Here is a 26,032-nt window from a genome sequence, read left to right on the forward strand (position 1 = left end):
TATAAGATGTCGAGCCAACCATAAACGACGACGTTTGGCCGACGTCGCCCCAACACGTTGTTCCAATGTCTGTTCAACGCGTTGGGCCCACTAAGGGCCGATGGAAAAAATTACGTCGGGCCTACGTTGGTAACAGTAACGTCGGGCCTACGTCGGTAAAAGATGTCAAGCCAACCATAAACGACGACGTTTGGCCGACGTCGCCCCAACACGTTGTTCCGATGTCTGTACAACGCGTTGGGCCCACTAAGGGCCGATGGAAAAAATTACGTCGGGCCTACGTCGCCTAAAGTTGTTGGCCCAACGTAACTGTTGACCTTACGCCAACGTCGGTACAACGTGTGATTGCTAGCTGGGTAGGCCTCTATTAACCAAACAGAGCCTCCTAATTAGCCTTAAAGTGCTAGTGCCACAGACTTTAAATTAAGATGTTAATGATTTTTTGGGTAGACTTAATGTCTATAAATCTTGACCGAAATTTGCATTGACCTACTTTTAACGGTATGGCCGTAATCACCTCTTAATTAGGAACGTTAATATGCCCTCGTACTTTATAAGCGTGACGTCACAGGCAGAAGACATTCTACTTCCGCCTTTTAAAACAACACACGTGCATGCATGAGACGCTGGTTTACTACTAATAATATATACTGTATACTGCTTTCTACTGGTACTAATTGTTATTTTCAACTATTATTATTGTCAGCTACTTTTTTATTTATCTATTATAATAAATCAATATGCCTTCTCGCTGTGTTGCTGCGAATTGTGATCATGAAAATAACTTATTGTTTCGGTGGCCAAAGGACAGTTTCATCGCCAGGCAATGGACAAGATTTGTACGTACAAAACGCGATAAGTGGAAACCCACAGCTCGATCAGTGCTCTGTTTTAAGCATTTTTCAGACGATTCATTTACAAACATGGGTCAATTCAAAGCTGGTCTAGCTACAAAGTAAGTATTTGTTAATTAGATGAATTTACTTTTAATATTTTACCTTCAACAAAAACTGAATAAAATACGTTCGCCGTCGCTATTGTTAGGCCTGCTGGGCCCGCTGGGCCAAGCCTAGCTTCTAGGCGGGCCGGCACATAATTTGCAGTAACATTAAAACTACTGTACATACATACAGTACAGTTGCTCCGCCTGATATATATGTATAGTATTTACTTTATGTTGGTTTATCTTTAAATAAACTTAACATAATTAATAAGTAATAGTAATAACAGTTTTGCCTACACCACACAGATAACTCAACTAGGCCTAACCTAGTTGTTATGTATTTGGCTTATTACATTAATAATAATGGGATAAGGGCTAGCCTAGCCAGGCCTAATTAGTACTACTGAATGCTGTACAAACATGATGGAGGTTAGTCAATGCCTACACTGTTATGCTCAGTAGGAGAATGTCCTGTCGGTGTAAGTGGGAACTAACAACTATATTATAATTATATTGCTTACGTTATTTTGCCCTTAATATTAATTAGACAACGGTTTCCTCACTACTTTTAGGCTTTTTTACTGAATGCCAAAACAGCGGTACCAACAATACATGTTGTGAGGGAGACATCCGACGATGGTGGTCAGGTGGCCAAAGAGTGTACAGCACAGAGGTTAGTGTAATAGATTCAATAAATAAAAGAAAAAATGTTTAGGTTTGTCTGATATTTATTATTAATAGTATTAATATTCATTCCAACAGGTCAGCATTTGTTAAAAGAGAAAAGGCGGGAGTGATCAGGGAGCTTATTACTGGAACAGAGGATGAGGAAGAGGATGAACAGGAGCTCGCAAGTGTATGCGATAAGCCTCTTATGGTGTCCAGAGGCACACAGACACGAAAGCAAAGAAAACGTGTTCGGCGAAGAAAAATGAGCAAAGCTAAAGTCGTGGCACCCAAAAAAGCCAAACCAACATACAAAGAACAATCGTCTGATGAAGATGATGAAGATTTTGATGAGTCGACAGAAGATGATAGCGATTCAGATTATCGACCGGAAGAGGATGTATCGGTTTCAGATGGTGAGGATACAGAGATGGAAGATGATGAGATGAAAGGATTTAATGGGGATGCACATAGACAGCCAAAATACATTGTTTTTCACAATCACCTACTGATGCTACTTTCTATATGCCTTTCCTGTTTTTCCAGTAAAGTTCAAGTATGTTGTCGTAACAAGGGAAGCATGCTTATTGCAAACATAAGATGCTTATGTTGCCACACTAACCGCGAGTGGAAAAGTCAGCCAGAAGCTAGAGGTACCCCAATGGGTAACATTCTACTAAGTGGGGCTATTCTTTTTTCTGGCTCAACACCCACACAATTTTTAAGAGCGCTAAAAAGTATAAATGTGAGCGCCATTAGTAAACGTACTTTTTTCCGTCACCAACAAAATTTCTTACACAGAGTTGTAAGGAATAATTGGTTTTCTAAAAGGGATAAGCACTTTGCTGAATTACAGGGCAAGGATATTTCTATTGGAGTAGATGGACGCTGCTATTGGAGTAGATGGACGCTGTGACAGTATGGGCCACAGTGCAAAATATGGTTCATACACATCAGTTGACTTGACCGAAAATAAGATTTTGAATGTTGAATTAGTTCAGAGTAGTGATGTTAAATCATCTTATCATATGGAACTTAAGGGTCTACAAAAAACATTGGATGTCTTTAAAGATTTCAAAGTAAATATAAGTACAATTGTTTCCGATAGACATAGACAGCTACAAAAATATTTAAGGGATAATTTTCCAGACATTAAGCATTATTTTGACTGCTGGCACATTGCAAAAAGTATTAAGAAAAAGATCAAGGCCATATCAACAAAAAAATCGTGTAACCTTTTAGGTAATTGGCAAAAATCTATTTCTAACCATTATTACTGGTGTGTAATGTCCACCAACATTGATGAAAAAGATATCATTGAAGCAAAGTGGAAGTCTGTGGTAAGACATGTACAAAATCTTCATACTGGACATCCTGAACCATATACGGAATGTGCCCATCCGGTAATGTCTCCTTCAGACCAACGGTTAACAAAGTGGTTGACTGCTGATACTGAAGCTTGTGATGCCTTACAAAAATTTGTTGAAACCAAAATGTTGGTGAAGGACATTCGCAATTCTTCACCTCATGGGCAAACGTCATCAGTGGAAGGGTACCATAGCCTTATAGACCAGTCGTATTTGAGGTGTAGGTGTCACTTTTTGCAGAATTTACTTCATGTACTTTTTCTGAGGTAATTTTGGCTGTAGAATACGAATATGAATGTTGATCGCGACGGGGAGGGGGCGTTTTTGAGATATGAAGGGTCAAAGGTCAAATTAGGTCAAATAAGTCATTTTATGAAGAGGAAATCGTTTAGATATGTTAAATGCAACAGAAATGTGTTGTCTAGTTGATATAGTCCAAATAAACATCATATCCAAAATTTATCGAAATCGGACACCGGAAAGTGGGTTAATTGGCATAAATTCAAAATGGCCGCCATTTACCATTTGAAGTTCCCATATCTCCTCAACGGTTGGTTTTAGACCACCTAAGTGCATTACGAGTAAATATAAATGTGACATTAAACTTTCAAACTAGCATATTTAAATTAGCATATGACGTAACTATGACGTCATAAGGTAGTTGTGACGTCATATATTATGTTATAACTGCTTAAATGACATTATCCTATGCTAAAAAAAATGTAGAAACCGCAGGAAAACAATTTTCTAACATTTTCCTGTTGAAATGAACATGATACGGTCAGACATCAAAAAGGTTAATTAGCATAAATTCAGAATAGCCGCTATATAAATGTGGTATTAAACTTTCCAATTAATATTTAAATTACCATATAACGTACCTATGACGTCATAAGTTAGTAAAGTATGATGTCAAAAGAATGCGCAATTGGCATATTCTAAGAAAAAATATGTTTTAAATCTCATGAAAATAGTAAAACATCCAGGTTAAGATCATCAACTGTGTATCCGCATGGGCTCTATCCCCTCGTCGGGGAGCCTATCCCATATCTGGGAACACAGGTACTTTTTGTCGAGTCGGGGAATACTGTAAAAATCGTTGGCGTTCACTTCGTAGCCTCAGCGCCTAGAAAACCGCGACGTTCCATTGACCGCGAGTACGTCGGAGGGCTATTATGCATTCATTATTGCCAGCTATCCAACTATTAAACAATAGGTACGCACTTGTCTGGCGGTATCCCTTTGTACGAATCGTTCAACGTTGTGTCCAAACGCGTGATATCATATTCCATCCAGGGACCAAAATGTGTCGTAGTATTACTTTCCAGGCGAAGTTTACTGACGGTTACGTTATGTACTGTGTATCGACGTATGCTACAGCAAAAACGAATTATGTTAATCTGATACGTTTGTAATGAGTTTAATGTCGTTTAATTCCACCCTTACCTAAAAGCCATCCTAAATCTGGAGGGGCGAAGCAAATTTGGTTAAATGACACCTCTAGATGGCTGGAAATGGTATACTCTCGCACATAACATTCATGATAAATAGCACCTCTAATTATGAACAATGATGTCACCTGTGAGAAATCGTTGGTTGATAGGGTTGCTGAATGTATTGTTATATTATAATCAGCTGAATATACGGGTAGTAGTACACAGCATTTATTAGATTTATGTATACAAAAATAAATGTTTTAGCTGTAAGACTACACACACGACACCATAATACATCTACACCTACGCTATTATTATGCCAGCTAGTTACTACACCAGTACTAGGCCTAGTAGTATAGTAGTAGCCTACTCTAGAAGCCTGTCAGTAATAATAATATAAGTTCTAGGCCCTTACACCACCTAAAAATCGGGGGAAAAAATTTAAAAACAGTAGTACACATGTTTATGTAAAGCTAGCGCTGCATGCAAAATAAGCTAGAGAAAGATGTTTCATGCATACGGTCACAATACGCTAGGCTAGTAAAAGCCTACCCACTATTCACTTGAGCGAACTTTATATGCGGTCATCGCGGTTTAAACGTCCTTTGTTTACATACGTCGTACGCTGGAAGCATTCATATTCGGGCCTAGACAATATCATTTTTGATCACTGAAAACGCGAAAATGAAAAGTTCTAACTAACTTTATACTACACAGTGTATTACTAAAACAATTTCAGCATATAAAACCGATCAGATTTATAAATTATTTTCACATTTACGTGAATAAAATTAACAGCAACGAAGTCTTTTTTAATCCAATTTACTCATAATTATGTAGAAAGTGCGCCCTCTATTGTCTAAATTTGTTTTATTTTGATTAATTTCGGCTCTCAAAAATCAAGATTTTAAACGTTTATATCTTTAAAAAGCCCCCACGTTAGTCCGATCAACAACCAGATTCGTAATCTACGTCAAAAAATGCACTAGAAAAAGTTGGTTTGGAAAATTCTGCAGAAAAGTGACACCTGCCTCCAGATCCGACTGGTCTATTATTAATCATTTCGCTCCTAAAATGTTCCACTTTTCATATAGTGGAATGAAGAGTCGACTTTTCATAGCTGCTCTTCACTATAATGAGAACAGTACCAGAGAACAAATGGTAAATAAGGCTGGAGAAAAGCAATACGTAATATCATTTCCTAAGTACAAGAAAGGGGGTTACATTGTTAAAAAACTTTTAACAGAATGTACATATAATTATGTTGATGAGTTATTCAAGAGTCTTCTTGAGATTGTTATGGAACCAAATCTAGATGCATTTACAGAGACCATACCACCATCATTGTGCGCAGCATTTGAAAGACCTGAAAAAAGTGCTGCAGTTGCCCAACATACAAGCCGGTTTAAAAACCAGTAATAACTTGACACCATGTTTATTAATCATATAAATGAATTGAACACAGCATATTATTGTAGACATAATAAAATTGTTGAAATATTCACAATGTACTGTATTTTCAGACTATTTCATTTTTTCCCCAATAACAATGTATTGGAGATGTATATGAATGAGAGAAGCAATAAAATCAAAATGAGTTACAAATTGTATAAATTATTACTTTATTTAATTTCCAAAAATTACTAAACTAATACTAAATAGTATAAGAAAATTAAAATGCTGCTATGGCTGTTTTAATTTAGGTCAGGTAATTTAAATCCTGTAAACACCGGGTCATCTCCAGGTGGTGGGAAATGTGCTCTTATGCAAGAGACAACACAAGACGGAAGCACTATACGGATATTTTTTCCGACATATCCATGTATCCATCGGGCATACTGTCTGTACGATATGTGACGGTACTTTTTGTTTTTTGGTCCGTTATAGATAACTTTCTTATCATAGTGTTGCTTATACGAAAGCCATGCTACTTCCAGCACCCAAGGGTCAAGAGCAACAGACTTGAAACCTGGATGATTTGTGATGCAGGAGAATGGAGCATCATTGTTGAACAGATTGACATTGTCTTCAAGTTTAGCACTTGTGTTTTCGCACTCCTTGCAGCAGATGCACTCTTCCCCTGAGCCCATGATTTGGCAATGTTCACAGGAACACCTGAACAAGATGAAAACATGTATTTAGTCATTATAAAACTAATTATTATGATTATAATTAGTTGATCATATCAGCAGTCACTCAAGCAAGTGAAATTCAAATGCCCATTTGAACTATGACCAGAATATTAATATTAATACTTTAGGCCTAGTCCATCTATTATTATAACCAAACCCAAGCCCAAGGAGTAGCCTATTATTAAACCACCGTCCCAAATCCGACCCATCTAATAATCATCAAACAAATTACGATGGGGACTTTATATTAACGTATGGCATCTCACAAAATTTGAAAAAAAAAAACCGATTGTATATTTAGAATTTAGAAACACTGAGGTAGCTCTAGCTTCGATTGATTAATTAGGCCTAGCCCAATCAAGCAGACGCTTCACTACAACAACCACAAGGGGAACACCTACCATTCTAAATTATCCAGGCGTGCAGCCATCATGTCAACATCTTCACCTTGGGCTTCTTCATCAATGTCTTGTAATTCATGTTCCTCAAAACGTGGTTCGAAATTATATGGTATTATAAGGCCAGTACCATTTTCCTCATCACTTGATGATGAACTACTACTACTAGGTCTATCTGATGAAACACTTTCTAAATCGCTTTCGGAATCCATAACAAATATTCAGTAAGCTTGTTGTGATCGCCGCGGGGTGTGTTATAAGGCGCAAGATGCAGGTTAGTTCCTCCTCGCGATCGTCGGTGTTCTGGCTGTGACGTCACATACAAATGTCGAAAGGTAACATTTCGTGACCAAATAACGACACACATATTGCTTTTTTTTTCATATATATAACAATTTATTATTGAAACTCAATTTAACACAGTATCTACATATATTATTCTTGATACTGATAATAGTAAATGTCGTATTTGTCGAAAGTGTGGCACTAGCACTTTAATGGATTTCAGTATACAGGAGCAAATCTGTCATGCTTATTAAACTGCAAAAACTACCCTACAGTATTTAGGACATTTTTTTTTAAATTGCCTTACAATTCATTAAAAATAAATTGTATATTCGTTGTAATGCTAGCGACTAGAGTGTTTAAACTTAGAATATCTTTTTTTATATTTATATTGTACACATAAGGCCAAAATATATATATTTGTGTAAATACTTTATTTGTCACTCTCATAATATAAAAATATAAAATAAAAACTTCATTAACAATTATGACAAAAAAGACCAAAACAAATCAGCTTTCCCTATTCAAGTTTTGGCCTTTAACTTAAAATGCATTAATTATTGACACAATTGATTGTAAAATTAAATTGAATAAGTAAAGTTATATACTTGTTAAGTGTCAATTTCAGGGGAGGGAGAGTGTACTATATTGTAATAGGTCATCGACATTGATTTATGCTACCATTTTGAAATAAACTGACACCAACTCTTTCAAACATGAACAAATGAATCGCTATACTGACATACATTTTAAACTAAAGAAAAAATATTTAATGCAATATTAAAATTGTTTCTGTACATTGGTAAAATCATCCATATAACAAAGATTAGTTGCCCAAATATTAGACGACTTGCCCCAAGTCTGTAGTTAATATTCTCTTTTTTATGTTAGTCCACCGGATAGCGTTTCAATTTTTTTTTTCGATAATCGATAAATTAGCATATGTATGAAACACCATATGTGGCAATATATTTATCTTTTTACTAAAATTATGTCAAAACACATTCTAGAACCTACCTGTAGACTACCCAAATATCTGAAGTTTACATACTAAACTAATTGAAAGGAGAGAACTCACTCATTAGACAGACGTGATGAAGAAAATAACAGAAATTGCTTGACATGAAGAGAAAAGGAAAAATTAAATGTGAAAATACTTTCGATGTTTGTTCATTATAAAAATTTCTGTTTCTGCATGTAACCATACATATGGGGTATCAAAATGATCGCAATTGTACCGGGAAGGTTTTAAACTACATTTCAAAAAGTCCGGGGATTTAGTGGGAGAGGTGGGTGGGGAGATAGGGTGTGAGAGTTGGGGTTCAGGGGATAGTTGAGATTTTGCTTAGGGTAGGGGTGGTAGGCTATAAAATTGACCAGAATTGTGGTAGGAAATTGTTAAAGTATTTTAATTATCACTGGGAAGGGGCTGGGAGTTTGGGGTGAGGATGTAGGCCTATCACCATGACTGAAACTATACTGGGAACGTTTTAAACTACATTTGAAAACTGCCACTGAGGGATTATGGGTTGGAGTGATGGCTAACATTATTAGTACTGGAACCGTCTAAACACATCACCCAGTATCTGGGGTGTGTTGGGAAGGAGGAGGGGAGGAGGGAGGAGGGGGAGCCAAAATACTGGCGTAATGAAGTTACTACATTTGAACTGTCCTGGGCTAGAGTTAAGGTTAGTTAATTGTGGCTGGGATGGCTAAAAAAGAAAGAAGGCGGGGGGGGGGGGGGGGAGACACAATACCAAAATTAGATATTTTAATTATCAGCCAATGACACCTATTCATTCACAGTTTACAACGTACTTAAACCATAGGCATATCATAGCTATGTATACCCCTCTAATTTTGAAGCTAAAGTTGAATTGAATTTGTTGGGGGAAGAATTTATTTTTTAAAAAAAAGAGTGTGGGGTGTTATTGAAGAGGGGTGGGGGTTGGTGAGTATAGGGAGATACTGGAGTCGGGTGTTATGTACTGAGAAGGCTTTAAACTAAGTTTGAAACCTCGGGCGGGTAAAATTGCTAGTATATTATAAGGTCAATTTGACAATGATAATTATTAAATTGTCAATTCCCAAAGTGATTTATTTTTAAATGTTCATTCTTATAATGATTTTTTTGTCTATTTTGTAATAACATATTGATTGATATTCATATTTAGTTATTGTTAACAATTACTTTATCAACTGGAATTTATTCCAACTTAACAATATAAACGGCCTGGTTATTTGATATTAGATTCCAATATTTTTAGTTAAATTTCCTGCCGAAAACGAGAAATATGTTAATTTATAAATTTTTGGAATGTATATCATTATTATTTAGTATTTTTTCAGAACAATAATAAACGATATATTGGGTACATAACATATTATATATTGCATTTTTTATGAATTCATTTTTTTACGTCTCTTTGGTGTACCAATGGAAGCCTCTGGTTCCAAAAAAACGTTTTTTACCACCTTTTTTAAACCTAATCATCATCATGATGAAAATTGCATCAATAAAATGGCACAGATAATGAAAATTGTATTGATGGTGAAAATTGTATTGATGGTGAAAATTGTATTGATGGTGAAAATTGTATTGATGGTGAAAATTGTATTGATGGTGAAAATTGTATTGATGGTGAAAATTGTATTGATGGTGAAAATTGTACTGATGGTGAAAATCGTACTGATGGTGAAAATCGTACTGATGGTGAAAATCGTATTGATGGTGAAAATTGTACTGATGGTGAAAATTGTACTGATGGTGAAAATTGTACTGATGGTGAAAATTGTACTGATGGTGAAAATTGTATTGATGGTGAAAATTGTATTGATGGTGAAAATTGTATTGATGCTGAAAATTGTACTGATGGTGAAAATTGTACTGATGGTGAAAATTGTACTGATGGTGAAAATTGTATTGATGGTGAAAATTGTTTTGATGGTGAAAATTGTATTGAAAATTGTATTGATGGTGAAAATTATATTGATGGTAAAAATTGTATTGATTGTGAAAATTGTATTGATGGTGAAAATTGTATCGATGCTGAAAATTAAATTGATGGTGAAAATTGTATTGATGGTGAAAATTGTACTGATGGCGAAAATTGTATTGATGGTGAAAAATGTATTGACGGTGAAAATTGTATCGATGCTGAAAATTATATTGATGGTAAAAATTGTATTGATGGTGAAAATTGCAGATGATGAAAATGGCATTGATGATGAAAATGGTATACTGTACACCTGCCAACTCTTATGCATAATGCATGAGTCTCACACATGAGGTCCAATTTTGTTATGCCTCACGCATATGTAGCTATTTCTTACGCATCAAAAAAAAAATATTCAGAAAAACATTATTTTGAAATTAACTTGCCTATTTTGAAGGGAAAATAGTCCAAGACTACATTTCATTTAATTTGAGCATAAATAGCCTAAGCGGGTCAGTCTAATTACCGAAAACAACCGAAAATAACCGAAAACAACCGAAAACAACCGAAAACAATCGAAAACAAACCAAAAACAAAATAAAAAATTAATATTTTTTTTAATGTCGCTCTCTATTGATGAGTGTTTCTAAAGCTAAGACCGTACAGAGAGAAAACCACACGCGCAAAAGCCAAGGAAGATCCTACGAAATGGTAGTGTGCACAAAATACAACTTAAAAAAATCGTACAAATTCAATGATATACACCATAGACTATATTTACTTCCAAAATCTATAAACACATTTCGTTTTTAGTCTTTAGATTTTCAAAAACAAAGCATGATTTTACCTAACTTTGCTTTTTCGTCACTATACTGAAGTGATTAAGGATAAAAACGTTATTTACTCGACTACAGTAATTTTACTGAATAGATTTTATTGAATCCTTTATCGTGAGCTTGTTTTATTTTTTAAGTATACTTTATTAAGTCTCTAATATTATCAATATTCTTAAAATATCATTTTTGTATTATTATCTTTGATAATCTATAATTAAATTGATCATGATTAACCATAGTCAATTTACTTTCTATACTATGGATTAACGTATTCACAATTATTGTGAGGAGTAAATGCGTTGGTTTCTGGATCAAAAATCGAAATGACTAAAATTAAAATATTTTCATAGATTCTGTATGTAAAGTAAATGCGATGTTATCATTGATTGATTGTACGATTTTTAGTTGTATTTTGTGCACACTACCATTTCGTAGGGTCTTCCTTGGCTTTTGCGCACGCGGTCTCAACCTTCTCTCTGTCATGGTCTTAACTCAGTAGAGGGCGACATTAAAAATGTATATACAAATTTGTTTTCGGTATTTAGATTATTTTATTTTGTTTTCGGTTTGTTTTCGGTATTTAGATTATTTTATTTTGTTTTCGGTTTGTTTTCGGTTGTTTTTGGTTGTTTATGGCTGTTTTCAGTTGTTTTGGTTGTTTTCGGTTGTTTTCGGTAATTAGACTGACCGGCCTATTAAAGCCTATGTTTATTTGTATTTTATGGTTGAGGTACAGTAGTACAGGAAAGCCAAACTCAATTCGGCGAAAAATTTAACATACAGCTCAGGGCGTTTTTCAAGTTATTATAACATAGAGGGCGCTATATACAATTTAATTCTCACGCATTGGCCACTGAAAAAGTTGGCAGGTTTGAGATACATGTATTAAATTAGACAAAAAAAGCAATTCAATTTATAGCTTTAGATTGTTTTTATGATTTTGATTAATTAATCTCTTAATTTTTAATCTCTACAAGACATGAAATCTTGTTTAGTTAGTTTTTAGAATTAGTAGATAAGTTTCAGTTGCTTGTCGAAATTTCGTAATAGAATTGCTGCCTTTCTACCTTGCTAGGCCAATTGCTATTACTAGCTAGGCCTATAGGTGCTTTAGCATAGGCCTAGGATTGTTTGGTCATTTGTTGACATATTAACACTAGATGCCATTGTTTGTACCATTAGAATATAAAACATTAATTATTTGTATAAATACTGTTTGATACTAAACGATCATTGTACAATTACAACAAGTAAAAATACAGTAATTATAAAATGAAATAAATAAGTATACTATTACAACTCACATTTACACACTGAATCTAAAGAAACATACATGATAAAACAACATTACATTCAAAATTGCACAGTCCGATCATAAAGCTGCCTATTATAAGATGCTTATTGTTATACAAAGGGCCAACACCCTATTTCCTTATTCTGTGAATTACATTACTTCCTCAATCAGTCTTGCCTTCTTTAAGGTTAAGTGATCTGCATTGAACCTGTTGTGATTGTCAAGAATCTTTTTTTTTTATCAATGTTATTTTTTTTTCTGTTGATTTAGTGCCTGCCATTCTCTAAAATTTGTGGATAGAACATCTTATAAACCTGGTCAACATACAGTAATACGATAAACCTATGCTGTGAAAATAATTTTTACTATGGTATAATAAATAAAATATTAACAAGCTTTAATATCATTTATTTAGATAAATTAGTATAATTATCTAGGGACGATTAAAGTGATGCAGCTTGCTTATATGCAATTTTATGCAAAACCAGCATACAGTACATAGTATAAACATCAGTAGTAAATTAGCTTGAATTTACCATGAAGATTGTACAACTAAGCTCTCTTCGATGTCATAACTGAAAACTTTAATTAACATCAAGCGGAACACATTTTGGTGATACCAGAATCTATGAAACTTCGCTTACGCAAGTTATTGGTTATGATGAAAATTGCATCAATGAAATTTCTATCAATGATGAATAGATGATGAAAATAGAATAGATGAAAATGGCATAGATGATGAAAGCTGAATATATCATTAAATTAAAGGGGCTGTTTATACAATTAATTACACTATAGTAGATGACATATACATTGATTGGATAGTGAAGGCAGCTAATAAAATAATAAATAATAAATCACCCCCTTAACCCTTCAGCACCTGAAGCAATAATGTAATGTTTTATATATTACTTCCTGTACAGTTATTTAAATATGTAGAAAATCAGAGACTAATTACAAACAAAATACAACATTTTTTTTCTAGTTCATAAGTTTGCATTACAAGTTGTATTTATTTGAAAGAATACTAAATAAATAGTATTATTTTGTGGACATTTGACATTCTAATCATGACCATTTGACGATATTAGGCCTATATAGGGTAGACAAACTAGCCTATCTCGTTCGTAGCCTGGTGGAGGACAGGCTGCATGTTTTCGCCAAATTGAAGGCTGGCTTACTAGAGGAAGGCCTAGCTGGGCTTGAAATAATAAATTATGACCTAAAATTTACTAATTTCAATAGCATAATATACTACTTATTTGTGAAACATCGATATCACAATTGGCAGATAAATCTAAATCGTTATTTTGACTAAAAACCCTATCTTCTTTCTCTAACAAATAGAGAGCTTACTGCGCGCTCATGCGGTTCAGGTGAGTGATTTTTTAGCAATTGTCAAGGCGTTTAGTGTACCCAAGATGGAAAACCAACAGGATGAGAAACTTGTTTCTCCCTACTGCAATGAGGCAATTCAATGAAACATGGAAACAGTAGTCATTTTATGCTATTCCCTTACACACACCAATCTTACTTGTATTTTGTATTTTAAATGATGTATTTTATCTGAATTTATGAGTGCTTTATCTGTATTTACCAAATTTTAACCTTTTTAACTGATTTTTTTATTTTTTTTTTAACAAAATTAATTTCAAACCATGTACAATATTTTACTGTGTTTGACCATAAATAAATGAATATTCACCAAATACAATACTGACTTCCTCAAACAATCTTGCAAAATATTTAACTGCAAAAACAGGAAGTTAAAACATTTACAACTTCAATTATTCAAAAAGAAAGGAAACGAATGCTAGTGTTTAAATCATACTCTATATATTATTGAGGTTTCACATTTTAGAATACCTGTTTATAAGGTCAAAAAATATAATACTTTGTTAAGCATCAAGGACGTTTTTTTTTCTTTTACTAAAGTACTATGCTTTAATAGGTCATCAACATTGTTTTATGCTACCATCTTGAAATAAAGTGATACTAATTCCTTCAAACACGAACAAATGAATCACTATATTTTCAACTTTAAGAAACTATTTAATGCAATAAAATTGTTCCTGTTGGTAAAATAAAATGTAATGATTTATCGTAATTGTTAGTTATTTTGTTGTCACTCAGAAAAGAAAAAGAGAAGAGGCTAAAAAGATCAGGGAAGAGTGGTAACTTAACAATATATTTTGTCTGGCCTAATTAATTATTTCAACTTGTAAACCAAAACCACAATATGTTTCTTTTGTATCCATTATTAATGAACTTTACTATTTAATCTCAATAACAGTAGTATGGTGATTGAGTGAAAGCTAAGAAAAAAACGTTTTGGGGGCTTCAAAGTCATACTAAAGACTTTTGGGCTCCACAGATCTCTTATAATAGGCCTAATTTGTTATCTCACATTTGATCTGGACTGGTCCAGGGGGCTATAGACAGTCATATTAAAGACTGTAGGTAATTTGTTATCTCACATTTAATCTGGTCTGGTCCAGGGGGCTATACAGTCATATTAAAGACATCAGCAAACATTTATTATCTTAATTCTGCAAGATGGCTTCCGTAGCACGAAAATCGTCTATTGGTTTAAGTTTCTCTGATCGTCTTATTACTATTACTAGACCTAACTAGTAGGCTAGGCCTAGTTACTAGTATTATGGGCGTAGGCCTAGCGCCGTATTGGCTGTCTGTGTAGGCTAGGCCTAGCTTGGCTAAATAAAAAAGTCTAGGTCTAGGCCCTTCTTAAGAAAGCCCTGCCATTAAAACAATAGGATCAGGTGCCGTTTTCGGCCACCTCGACTTGTATGGACTATACCATTATAAAAAGATTTACATTTAACATTAACTGTATCCGGTAATCAGTAAAAAACAATTAAACACATAATTACGTCAATGAATCTGTTACCATTTTGTTTAACTACGGTATCTATATTCGTTTCATTTATTTACATTTAACATTAAATGTAAATGTATCAGGTAATCAGTAAAACCATAGAGATATTATAGTATCTCTATGGTAAAACAAATAAACATATAATTACGTCAATGAATCTGTTACCATTATGATTTTGTTTCTGTATCTACATTCGTTTCATTTATTTACACTTAACATTTAATGTAAATGTATCAGGTGATCAGTAAAACAAACAAAAAACATATAATTATGTCAATAAATCTTCAATTATGCTCGTCCGATTGTGATATTTAGTTTAGTTGTTTTGTAGTTTAACATATTTTAAATTTAATTAATTGTATTGTTTGTAGTATTTAAGATGTTTTAATTCCGATTGTACTGTAGTTTTTAATATGTTTTGATTTTGATTGTACTGTAGTATTTAGTTTAGTTGTATTGTAGTTTAACATGTTTTAATTCTGGTTGTATGTATGTATATACTGTAGTGTTTAGTTTAGTTTGTATATACTGTAGTAAGTAAGTATAGGCCTAGGCCCCGGGGGGGGGGGGGAGGGGGGTCACTTGTATATAAACCAAACAAGGGGGTGCCGCAGCCACTTCAAGACATGAGGCACTTGCGCTACCTGTTTTACTGAAAAATACTACGGACTTAAACTACCATTTACCAAAATCAAGGCCACGCCAAAGATGGCGCAATATTTGTACTGGTTCCCAGCATGATCTGCGCATGGCCAAAGAGACCTCCACCGTTCATGGCAAATTTTGACGCGTTTGCGGTAGTGCACACCACCGATGATCAAGAGTGGTCACAGTTGAATGATTTTGTCCTAGGCCAGCTATGTTTCGTGTTATACTGATGATGCGAAAACTCTCGGGGAAAACTCTATTAAAAGGTATTTAGCGATGGGCTCCTCGATGGGCTTATATAGCCGGGCTTATAGCATCCAGTAAGCTAAAATTCCTGCAAAATTTGGCGATAAATCGTGAAATTTTGACACGGGTGGGCGACCAGGGACTTAAACTACTAATTTCACCCTGTCATTTCCCACACTTGTGCTACCAACTCCCAATATTTGTGCTACCAGGCCCTCGAAAATATACCCGTAAATGCGGCACCTCCCTCCGTATGGAAATATTTAAGAGTGACCCCCCGGGGGCCTAGGCCTAGGCCCTAGTTATAATACTTTTTATTTAATAAAAAACGATATTTAAAAGCAATTTTAAACCCAGAATCCCCCTTTAAAACATCTTCATCCATCCATGTGTTATGTTCGTCTTAGGACCAATCACAATGCAGTTGATATGTTCTTTAACGACATGTTGTGGAGACTCCCTCAGCTTTCTACTCTAGCCTAGGCCTAGGCCCACTAAAAAGCCTTTTTTGATAGCTAGAGGTAGGGCCTGCCCCAGCTACTTAGAACTAGCCTAGCTAGGCCTATCTAGGCTGATATAATATAGTACTAAGTAGGCAGGCCTAGGATACAGTATATACCGTATACCGTATATGATATGGTATATGATAATATTATGAAACAAAAACTTACTTCTTGTGTTTGACATTCTTCGACATGTTGTGAGTGGTTTGTTGGTGGTGGGTGAATAAACTTTTATTTTTTATAGAGGGCGCAACCACTATTTTTCTACGTAACATTATATGTGTAATTATCGAAGAACTTTATTACTCTCTGGATTGGTGGAATGGATATTTTGTATAATATACGATGAATAGCAAAGCACGTACATTTTGATACAGTATAATGATCACCTCGATGTTAAAATCTCCCCCTTCCAAACAAACACACAATCCTTACAAACAAAAAAAAGCTTTTCATTCATTAGTATTTATTATAAAAATATGAATATAAACATTAAAACACAGCAGCATAAATACTTAATTGAGTTTTAATTTACAAAATTGAATTAAAAGTGAAAAATATCAAAATATAAAACATTTCATTTTCAACAAATAGGTATTAGAAAATTCATTCATATAAAAAACATAATTCAGTTCTGTACAAAAAAATGTACAATTTATTCAATTCATTATATTTAAACACCGTTCTGTACTTCCGTTTACCTGGTCTCATTTGCATAATATGCACATGTTAGTTATTTATAATTAATGTAAATATGTTCAAAATTACAACAAAAAAACAGAACAAACACATATGTGTTTGTCATGTTTTGTTTTTGTAATTTTACAAACTTAGAAAAGAAAGAACAAAATATTAATGTTAATTGACTTATTCTATTTATTGTTAGGCCTAGTACAGTAGGCCGCACTTTAATTAAGAGAGAACAAAATATTAATGTGAATTGACTTATTATATTTATTGTTAGGCCTATTAAGTACAGTAGGCCACACTTTAAATAAGAGAGAACAAAATATTAATGTGAATTGACTTATTATATTTATTATAGGCCTATTTAGTACAGTAGGCCAAACTTTAACCAAGAGAGAACAAAATAGTAATGTGAATTGACTTATTATATTTATTATAGGCCTATTAAGTACAGTAGGCCACACTTTAACCAAGAGAGAACAAAATAGTAATGTGAATTGACTTATTATATTTATTGTTAGGCCTATTAAGTACAGTTGGCCAAACTTTAACCAAGAGAGAACAAAATATTAATGTGAATTGACTTATTATATTTATTGTTAGGCCTATTAAGTACAGTTGGCCAAACTTTAACTAAGAGAGAACAAAATATTAATGTGAATTGACTTATTATATTTATTATAGGCCTATTTAGTACAGTAGGCCAAACTTTAACTAAGAGAGAACAAAATATTAATGTGAATTGACTTATTATATTTATTATAGGCCTATTTAGTACAGTAGGCCAAACTTTAACCAAGAGAGAACAAAATAGTAATGTGAATTGACTTATTATATTTATTATAGGCCTATTAAGTACAGTTGGCCAAACTTTAACCAAGAGAGAACAAAATATTAATGTGAATTGACTTATTATATTTATTATAGGCCTATTAAGTACAGTTGGCCAAACTTTAACCAAGAGAGAACAAAATAGTAATGTGAATTGACTTATTATATTTATTATAGGCCTATTAAGTACAGTTGGCCAAACTTTAACCAAGAGAGAACAAAATATTAATGTGAATTGACTTATTATATTTATTATAGGCCTATTTAGTACAGTAGGCCAAACTTTAACCAAGAGAGAACAAAATAGTAATGTGAATTGACTTATTATATTTATTATAGGCCTATTTAGTACAGTAGGCCAAACTTTAACCAAGAGAGAACAAAATATTAATGTGAATTGACTTATTATATTTATTATAGGCCTATTTAGTACAGTAGGCCAAACTTTAACCAAGAGAGAACAAAATAGTAATGTGAATTGACTTATTATATTTATTATAGGCCTATTAAGTACAGTTGGCCAAACTTTAACCAAGAGAGAACAAAATATTAATGTGAATTGACTTATTATATTTATTATAGGCCTATTAAGTACAGTTGGCCAAACTTTAACTAAGAGAGAACAAAATATTAATGTGAATTGACTTATTATATTTATTATAGGCCTATTTAGTACAGTAGGCCAAACTTTAACTAAGAGAGAACAAAATATTAATGTGAATTGACTTATTATATTTATTATAGGCCTATTAAGTACAGTTGGCCAAACTTTAACCAAGAGAGAACAAAATATTAATGTGAATTGACTTATTATATTTATTGTTAGGCCTATTAAGTACAGTAAGCCAAACTTTAACTAAGAGAGAACAAAATATTAATGTGAATTGACTTATTATATTTATTGTTAGGCCTATTAAGTACAGTTGGCCAAACTTTAACCAAGAGAGAACAAAATAGTAATGTTAATTGACTTATTATATTTATTATAGGCCTATTAAGTACAGTAGGCCAAACTTTAACCAAGAGAGAACAAAATAGTAATGTTAATTGACTTATTATATTTATTATAGGCCTATTTAGTACAGTAGGCCAAACCAAAAAGCAGCATGAAGGATGACAACATTGATATTGCAAAATATGAATTAAAAAGGGTGACAGTTAACACAGACTGACAATTGCACATCACTAATATAATAACATCATTATCAATTTGGTCATTTTTTGTAAAAATTCCTGTACTATAAATACAGTGATTCCTACAGCTTTTAGATTTATCCACAACAAATTGTGTTGTTAAAATCCCTGTACTATAAATACAGTGATTCCTACAGCTTTTAGATTTATCCACAACAAATTGTGTTGTTAAAATCCCTGTACTATAAATACAGTGATTCCTACAGCTTTTAGATTTATCCACAACAAATTGTGTTGTTAAAATCCCTGTACTATAAATACAGTGATTCCTACAGCTTTTGGATTTATTCACAACAAATTGTGTTGTTAAAATCCCTGTACTACAAATACAGGGATTCCTACAGCTTTTAGATTTATCCACAACAAATTGTGTTGTTAAAATCCCTGTACTATAAATACAGGGATTCCTACAGCTTTTAGATTTATCCACAACAAATTGTGTTGTTAAAATCCCTGTACTATAAATACAGTGATTTCTACAGCTTTTGGATTTATCCACAACAAATTGTGTTGTTAAAATCCCTGTACTATAAATACAGGGATTCCTACAGCTTTTAGATTTATCCACAACAAATTGTGTTGTTAAAATCCCTGTACTATAATACAGTGATTTCTACAGCTTTTAGATTTATCCACAACAATTGTGTTGTTAAAATCCCTGTACTATAAATACAGTGATTCCTACAGCTTTTAGATTTATCCACAACAAATTGTGTTGTTAAAATCCCTGTTCTATAAATACAATGATTCCTACAGCTTTTAGATTTATCCACAACAAATTGTGTTGTTAAAATCCCTGTACTATAAATACAGTGATTCCTACAGCTTTTAGATTTATCCACAACAAATTGTGTTGTTAAAATCCCTGTACTATAAATACAGTGATTCCTACAGCTTTTGGATTTATTCACAACAAATTGTGTTGTTAAAATCCCTGTACTATAAATACAGTGATTCCTACAGCTTTTGGATTTATTCACAACAAATTGTGTTGTTAAAATCCCTGTACTATAATACAGTGATTTCTACAGCTTTTAGATTTATCCACAACAAATTGTGTTGTTAAAATCCCTGTACTATAAATACAGTGATTCCTACAGCTTTTGGATTTATCCACAACAAATTGTGTTGTTAAAATCCATGTACTATAAATACAGGGATTCCTACAGCTTTTAGATTTATCCACAACAAATTGTGTTGTTAAAATCCCTGTACTATAAATACAGTGATTCCTACAGCTTTTAGATTTATCCACAACAAATTGTGTTGTTAAAATTCCTGTACTATAAATACAGTGATTCCTACAGCTTTTGGATTTATCCACAACAAATTGTGTTGTTAAAATCCCTGTACTATAAATACAGTGATTCCTACAGCTTTTGGATTTATCCACAACAAATTGTGTGGAAAATGTTGTTGTCTTGGTTACAATACACTTAGATTGTCATGGGTCTAAATTATTACAGGATTTCTTGATTTAAAATACAATTTAGCATCATTAATCATAACTACCGCATTATTAATACAAAAAAATAGCAACATTATTATCATCAGTATCATTATATCAAACACCCATTTGCTTCCCTCATACCCCATCGCGTCCTCTTATTAATTTGAATTTTCTTCATTTATCAAATTTTTATTTTACTTTAACATGTTTATAGCTGCAGGGGCATCTCTAATTTTCCATCCAACTAAATATTGTATCAATATTAAAAAAAACCCACTTTTTGTTCCCATATCCTACCAATCAAAATGTGTATGCTAATTATGTAACAGATATCTAAACTGTAATCATACAATACTATTTGAAAATGGACAGACAGACATGCTTACTATTTTTATAAGATTAATTGGTTTTCAATATGAAATGACAAAATAAATGAGTAGAATTGACAACTGAGTTACAGCTTCAATATGTTGACAACTGTCTACTACAGCATTGAGTACACAATTGACAACTGAGTTACAGCTTCAATATGTTGACAACTGTCTACTACAGCATTGAGTACACAATTGACAACTGAGTTACAGCTTCAATATGTTGACAACTGTCTACTACAGCATTGAGTAGACAATTGACAACTGAGTTACAGCTTCAATATGTTGACAACTGTCTACTACAGCATTGAGTACACAATTGACAACTGAGTTACAGCTTCAATATGTTGACAACTGTCTACTACAGCATTGAGTACACAATTGACAACTGAGTTACAGCTTCAATATGTTGACAACTGTCTACTACAGCATTGTGTACACAATTGACAACTGAGTTACAGCTTCAATATGTTGACAACTGTCTACTACAGCATTGAGTGCACAATTGACAACTGAGTTACAGCTTCTATATGTTGACAACTGTTTACTACAGGATGTTAAGCTTAATAAAACTAAATATCAAACATGAGTTATTATTTAAATACATAATACAGGCATTGCATTACCTACTTTATTTCATTTAATGATTTCTTTTTTCTTTGGTCCTTTTTTGGTCAATTACACAATTTCCTTGAGGCAACTAAAAAGTCTAATTTTATTTTTTTATTCTTTTTATAAAATCAATAATAGAATTTGGAATGGTAATAAACTGAAATTTGTAAAGTTCTTTTTTAAGAAAGCTGTATTTTACAAAAATTCTTAAATCAATGTTGTCGTTTCATCTGACAAGCATGGCTGAATTTCTTGAGGGGAAAATAATTTTTTTGTTTATTTGGTTTTTTATAAAAAGAGGGGTGGTGGTAGCGGATTGTAACTTTGACTCCGATGGCAATAACTCCCTGGATCTTTAGTCATTTGTCATTGTGTCAAAACTCCCATAGGCTTTCATATCTTTATAATTTCACATCTATCTTCAATATTATCCATACAATGCCTTTAAAATGTATGAAATCTACTGTTAGATTGGTGAAGAGTGTACTGTTTTTCATCTGTTGCATTTTTTGACTGAGTAAGAGACCTGGTCACTATGTACACACCAGATACTGCAGCCACCAACAGCAGTTAATCCATCATATATACAGTAACTACCAACCAGTAATCTAAAAGAGAAAAATGTTTCATAAATCCTCATCTTTTTAGAAATATTCTTGAGTGCTTTCATTTAAAGTTGTTTTAAAATACTGCAAATGACTACAACAAAAAGCATTTTATAGGTTTTGTAGGAAAAAAGACAAATGATTTCTTACATTTTGAAACTACATTAGTCTTTGAATAGAAAAACAATGCAATGACTTTAGAAACAAATTCAAATTTAAAGTTTAATACTATACCTTATAACAACTTGCAACGTCTCTTTTTCTTTCGACTAGAAATAACAAGGTACAATTAAATAATTAAAATTCTAATAAAGTATTAAAATTGTTGTTTCTTTCAACTTGATTGTTTTCAAACAATCGTGTTGAAATCGAATAACGTAGACTAGAAAACAGGCTTTAGTTGATTATCACCAGCCCTGTAGTGACCTTGACGAGAGCCACTAGACAGTATTTACTTATGCTTTTGGTAATCCTGTCGGCCTTTGTGGGGAGGCAGAGTATAATGTTTTTCTTTTTTATTGATTTTGTTTTCTTTTAATTGTTTTTTATACATTTTATATGGCAAAATATATGAAATGAAAATAAAAGTTTAATGTATTCTGTAAATCACACACAAAGTGCCAATTTATTAACAAAATTAATTTGATCAAATAACAGTACATATGTGGAAAATACTTACCCGCCATGATGCATACCTGAAATAACAACAAAGTAAGCTCATTAAGTAATAGATATGGTGAGAAATAATTAAACAATTAAACACCCTAACCCTTAATAAAGTATGAACACAGTTAAACCTAAAACATTTAATAGTATGTTAAAATTAAATAAATTTGATTAAATAAAAAATAAATAGTTTGGATGTTTGTTGATTTAAAGATGTATTGTCCCCCTGAAAATATTTTTTTTAAATTTTTGTTGTTGAATATGCCATTTTAATGTCACTAATAGTTATTGACTTTGACCAAAAATTGGATCGAAAACAAAATTATTTACCTGAAAAAACTGGAAGTTAAAGCAAAAAATGGTCAAATTGGCTGCCAGCCAATGGATTTTTGGTTGAATTTAACCATTTATCATGTTATTTTATAAGTGAAAACATTATTTTTTCCCGTTTTTTTTCTTCGGAAGTGATTTACTTTTTTAAAACTACATAATAACCTATTCAAAGTCTGATTTAATTAATCTTCATTTTTCATGTTTTTGGGGGACAATACGTCTTTAAGTATATGCTATACGATAACTGCTGACTATTACATAGAAACATTCATATAAACTTTAAACGAACATTTGTGATAACATTTTGGAAAGTTTAATTATCTAAGCTGATATTGTGTGAACAATAAGCAACAAACAGGATTAATGTATAATGTCTACCTGAAAAAGAAATGAATGGAATAGATTTGGAGAAAGTCAAAGAAAAACTTTATTTATTTATTTATTTTAAGGTTGCCTGATAAATATAGATTTTAATCAATTTAGATTACACCCTACATAAACAACTACAATCACTTAGCATAGAATGGTAATAAAGATTTCTAGTCTATTTTAATATTGTATACAAAAACTCCTGGCTAAATATCAACAATAATATATTTTTTTGCTGTAGAGTGTTGCTCTAGTGCCTTGATAGTTACCTTGACATTCACCTGTGTCAGACGAAAGACCTGCACCTGAAGACACACCTGCACCAGAAGACACACCTGCACCAGAAGACACACCTGCACCAGAAGACACACCTGCACCAGAAGACACACCTGCACCAGAAGACACACCTGCACCAGAAGATGCGCCTGCACCAGAAGATGCGCCTGCACCAGAAGACATACCTATACCAGAAGACATATATACTTAAGACTTATTTAGAATAAATCTAATTATGTAGACTACTTGTTGACTTCTTGTTTGTTTTTTTTCATTCTGCGTAGGTGGATGCTTCCGTGAAAGGTCAAGGTCACAACCTACTATAAATGTTTTCTTTATATATCCTGCCAGGCCACACTTTTAAACTGAAATTTGGCCAAAATTATCCATCATAATGTAATTCAATTTTGAACAGGCAGGGTCAAATGTCAAAATTTACAAAAAAATTATTAAAAAAAAAAGAAATGATTAAAAAAGACTCCCTTCTTCAGCCCAATTTGAGGCAGGATTTCAACCATGGAAAATTCACATTAATTTGTTATGCAGTGCAATTAGGCCAAATTACCTTACTGAAAAAAACAAACCACTTTTCTCAGGGAGAGATTTTAATGTGTAGGAAAATTATATTGTAGGTGGAGTTTTGCATTCTCTAGTTTCAGTAAGTTATTAATGGGATAGGCAGAAGTCACATAATCTAAACTCTAAGTTTATGAAGTGTCCGGGTGCATTAATTGGCATGGAGGTGGTGATGGGTACGCTGTCAACCTGTGGCTTTCTTATACAACTTAATGATCCTCTTGCAATAGTAAAGATCTGAATCAGCCCCAGAGTCGGTCTTTTGACCCTCAAATGGTATGCTGGGCTTTGTAGGAATTGAGAGGCATTCACAAATTTAAAATGCAGATTATTATTATGTTCCAAAGGTTTGGGTCAATCTGATTGATAGGGATAATAGCATGGAATACACACATACGTTTCAGTTCAGCTCATTTTCCATTGGACTCATTGAGCATATTATTGTTATTTTACTAACTTGTCATTCAATTCAGCTGAATTGCCATTTAACCGAATGTTGGTTGATATCCTTAATCCACTATAATAGCAGACAGACAGAAAGGGACATCATAATAATTTGAATCTGCCTAAAATGTTTAATTTGTTACAGTACTTTTACTTGATTGTAGTGTACTACAGTATGTACTATATGTTTTAACAATGAACCATGATGATGAACTAAAACAAATAAACCAACCAACCAACCATCAATGAAAATCTTCCTAGCTTTTGTCATTCCATTTTGTTCTAAAACTTTAAGAAACTCAACCAACTTTGTGAAATCCTTATCAATGATCCCTCTATGTTCAAAGTCCATAATCATACTCCAGCTGTCTTGATATGTCTTTACCAATATATTGTTAAATAACCTGGCAAGTTTTGATACTTCATCCTTCGTAAGTTCCACTCCCAGTTGATAAACCTTCTGTCTGAAAGGTGTCAACATTGATACTACATGATCCTTAATATCTTCAGAAGGTTGATTCTCAACGTTTGACTGGAAGCCAAATTGCTTGGTTACTGTTATTGTGTCATATAGAATAGTAAGGTTTGATGGACTCAAACTTCCTGAGGCTCTTAAATCCTGTAGCAGATCCCAAACACTACTAGCTCTTTCCACCTCTACATTCGATTTTGAAAGATGGTCTTTGTATAAAACTTTCAATATTTTGAGATATCCAAGTCCATCAAACCATGCTGCTGTATCAGTTAACAGTTGCAGGAATTCATTCTCTGAGATTTCTGGAATGAAAAAATGAGTATGATACCATCAATATAAGTACACACAAAAAAGTTTGAAATAATGAGAGAGAGGGAGTTCTTCTTAAAGAAATTAGTAGAGTAATAGTATTACCCAAATTTTATTTATATTAAATTTAACATACCTTGATTTGAACCGGATGTCCCAACATCATCCGCTGTAACAAATGAAATAATGATAAAACAATAATTCATTCAATACTATATGCTAGGATGCAAGCTATGACAGATCATGTT

The 26,032-nt window shown here is 33.0% G+C and overlaps 3 protein-coding genes and 1 long non-coding RNA gene across 4 annotated transcripts in view; 2 read left to right on the forward strand and 2 right to left on the reverse strand.

Annotated features, from left to right (window-relative positions):
• The window catches only part of LOC140046810 (uncharacterized), a 423,911-nt gene that overhangs the window by 118,858 nt on the left and 279,021 nt on the right, over positions 1-26,032 (forward strand). The window lies entirely within an intron of this gene.
• LOC140048064 (uncharacterized) lies at positions 423-3,170 on the forward strand. Its single transcript, XM_072093067.1, has 3 exons — positions 423-955; positions 1,516-1,616; positions 1,706-3,170. The coding sequence occupies exon 3, from the start codon at positions 1,818-1,820 to the stop codon at positions 2,523-2,525; it is 708 nt and encodes a 235-aa protein (XP_071949168.1). The 5' UTR covers positions 423-955; positions 1,516-1,616; positions 1,706-1,817; the 3' UTR covers positions 2,526-3,170.
• LOC140048066 (uncharacterized) lies at positions 5,960-7,423 on the reverse strand. The gene is made up of 2 exons (XM_072093069.1): positions 6,946-7,423; positions 5,960-6,527 (listed from the first exon to the last, which is right to left on the reverse strand). Exons 1-2 carry the CDS (start codon positions 7,152-7,154, stop codon positions 6,107-6,109), a joined length of 630 nt encoding a protein of 209 aa, XP_071949170.1. The 5' UTR covers positions 7,155-7,423; the 3' UTR covers positions 5,960-6,106.
• On the reverse strand, positions 21,135-23,989 carry LOC140048067 (uncharacterized). The gene is made up of 4 exons (XR_011845047.1): positions 23,974-23,989; positions 23,016-23,031; positions 22,571-22,605; positions 21,135-22,339 (listed from the first exon to the last, which is right to left on the reverse strand). It is a non-coding gene; the product is annotated as an uncharacterized lncRNA (long non-coding RNA).

The sequence above is a fragment of the Antedon mediterranea genome, chromosome 4 (genome assembly GCF_964355755.1).
Source record: "Antedon mediterranea chromosome 4, ecAntMedi1.1, whole genome shotgun sequence".
In the NCBI taxonomy this organism is placed as follows: domain Eukaryota; kingdom Metazoa; phylum Echinodermata; class Crinoidea; order Comatulida; family Antedonidae; genus Antedon; species Antedon mediterranea.

Excerpts from the sequence above, each read along its gene's own strand:
- LOC140048064 (XM_072093067.1), top strand. The coding sequence starts at position 1,818 with ATGGTGTCCAGAGGCACACAGACACGAAAGCAAAGAAAACGTGTTCGG.
- LOC140048066 (XM_072093069.1), bottom strand. The coding sequence starts at position 7,154 with ATGGATTCCGAAAGCGATTTAGAAAGTGTTTCATCAGATAGACCTAGT. Across the intron at positions 6,528-6,945 it reads CGCCTGGATAATTTAGAATG|GTGTTCCTGTGAACATTGCC; the intron begins GTAGGTGTTCCC and ends CATCTTGTTCAG.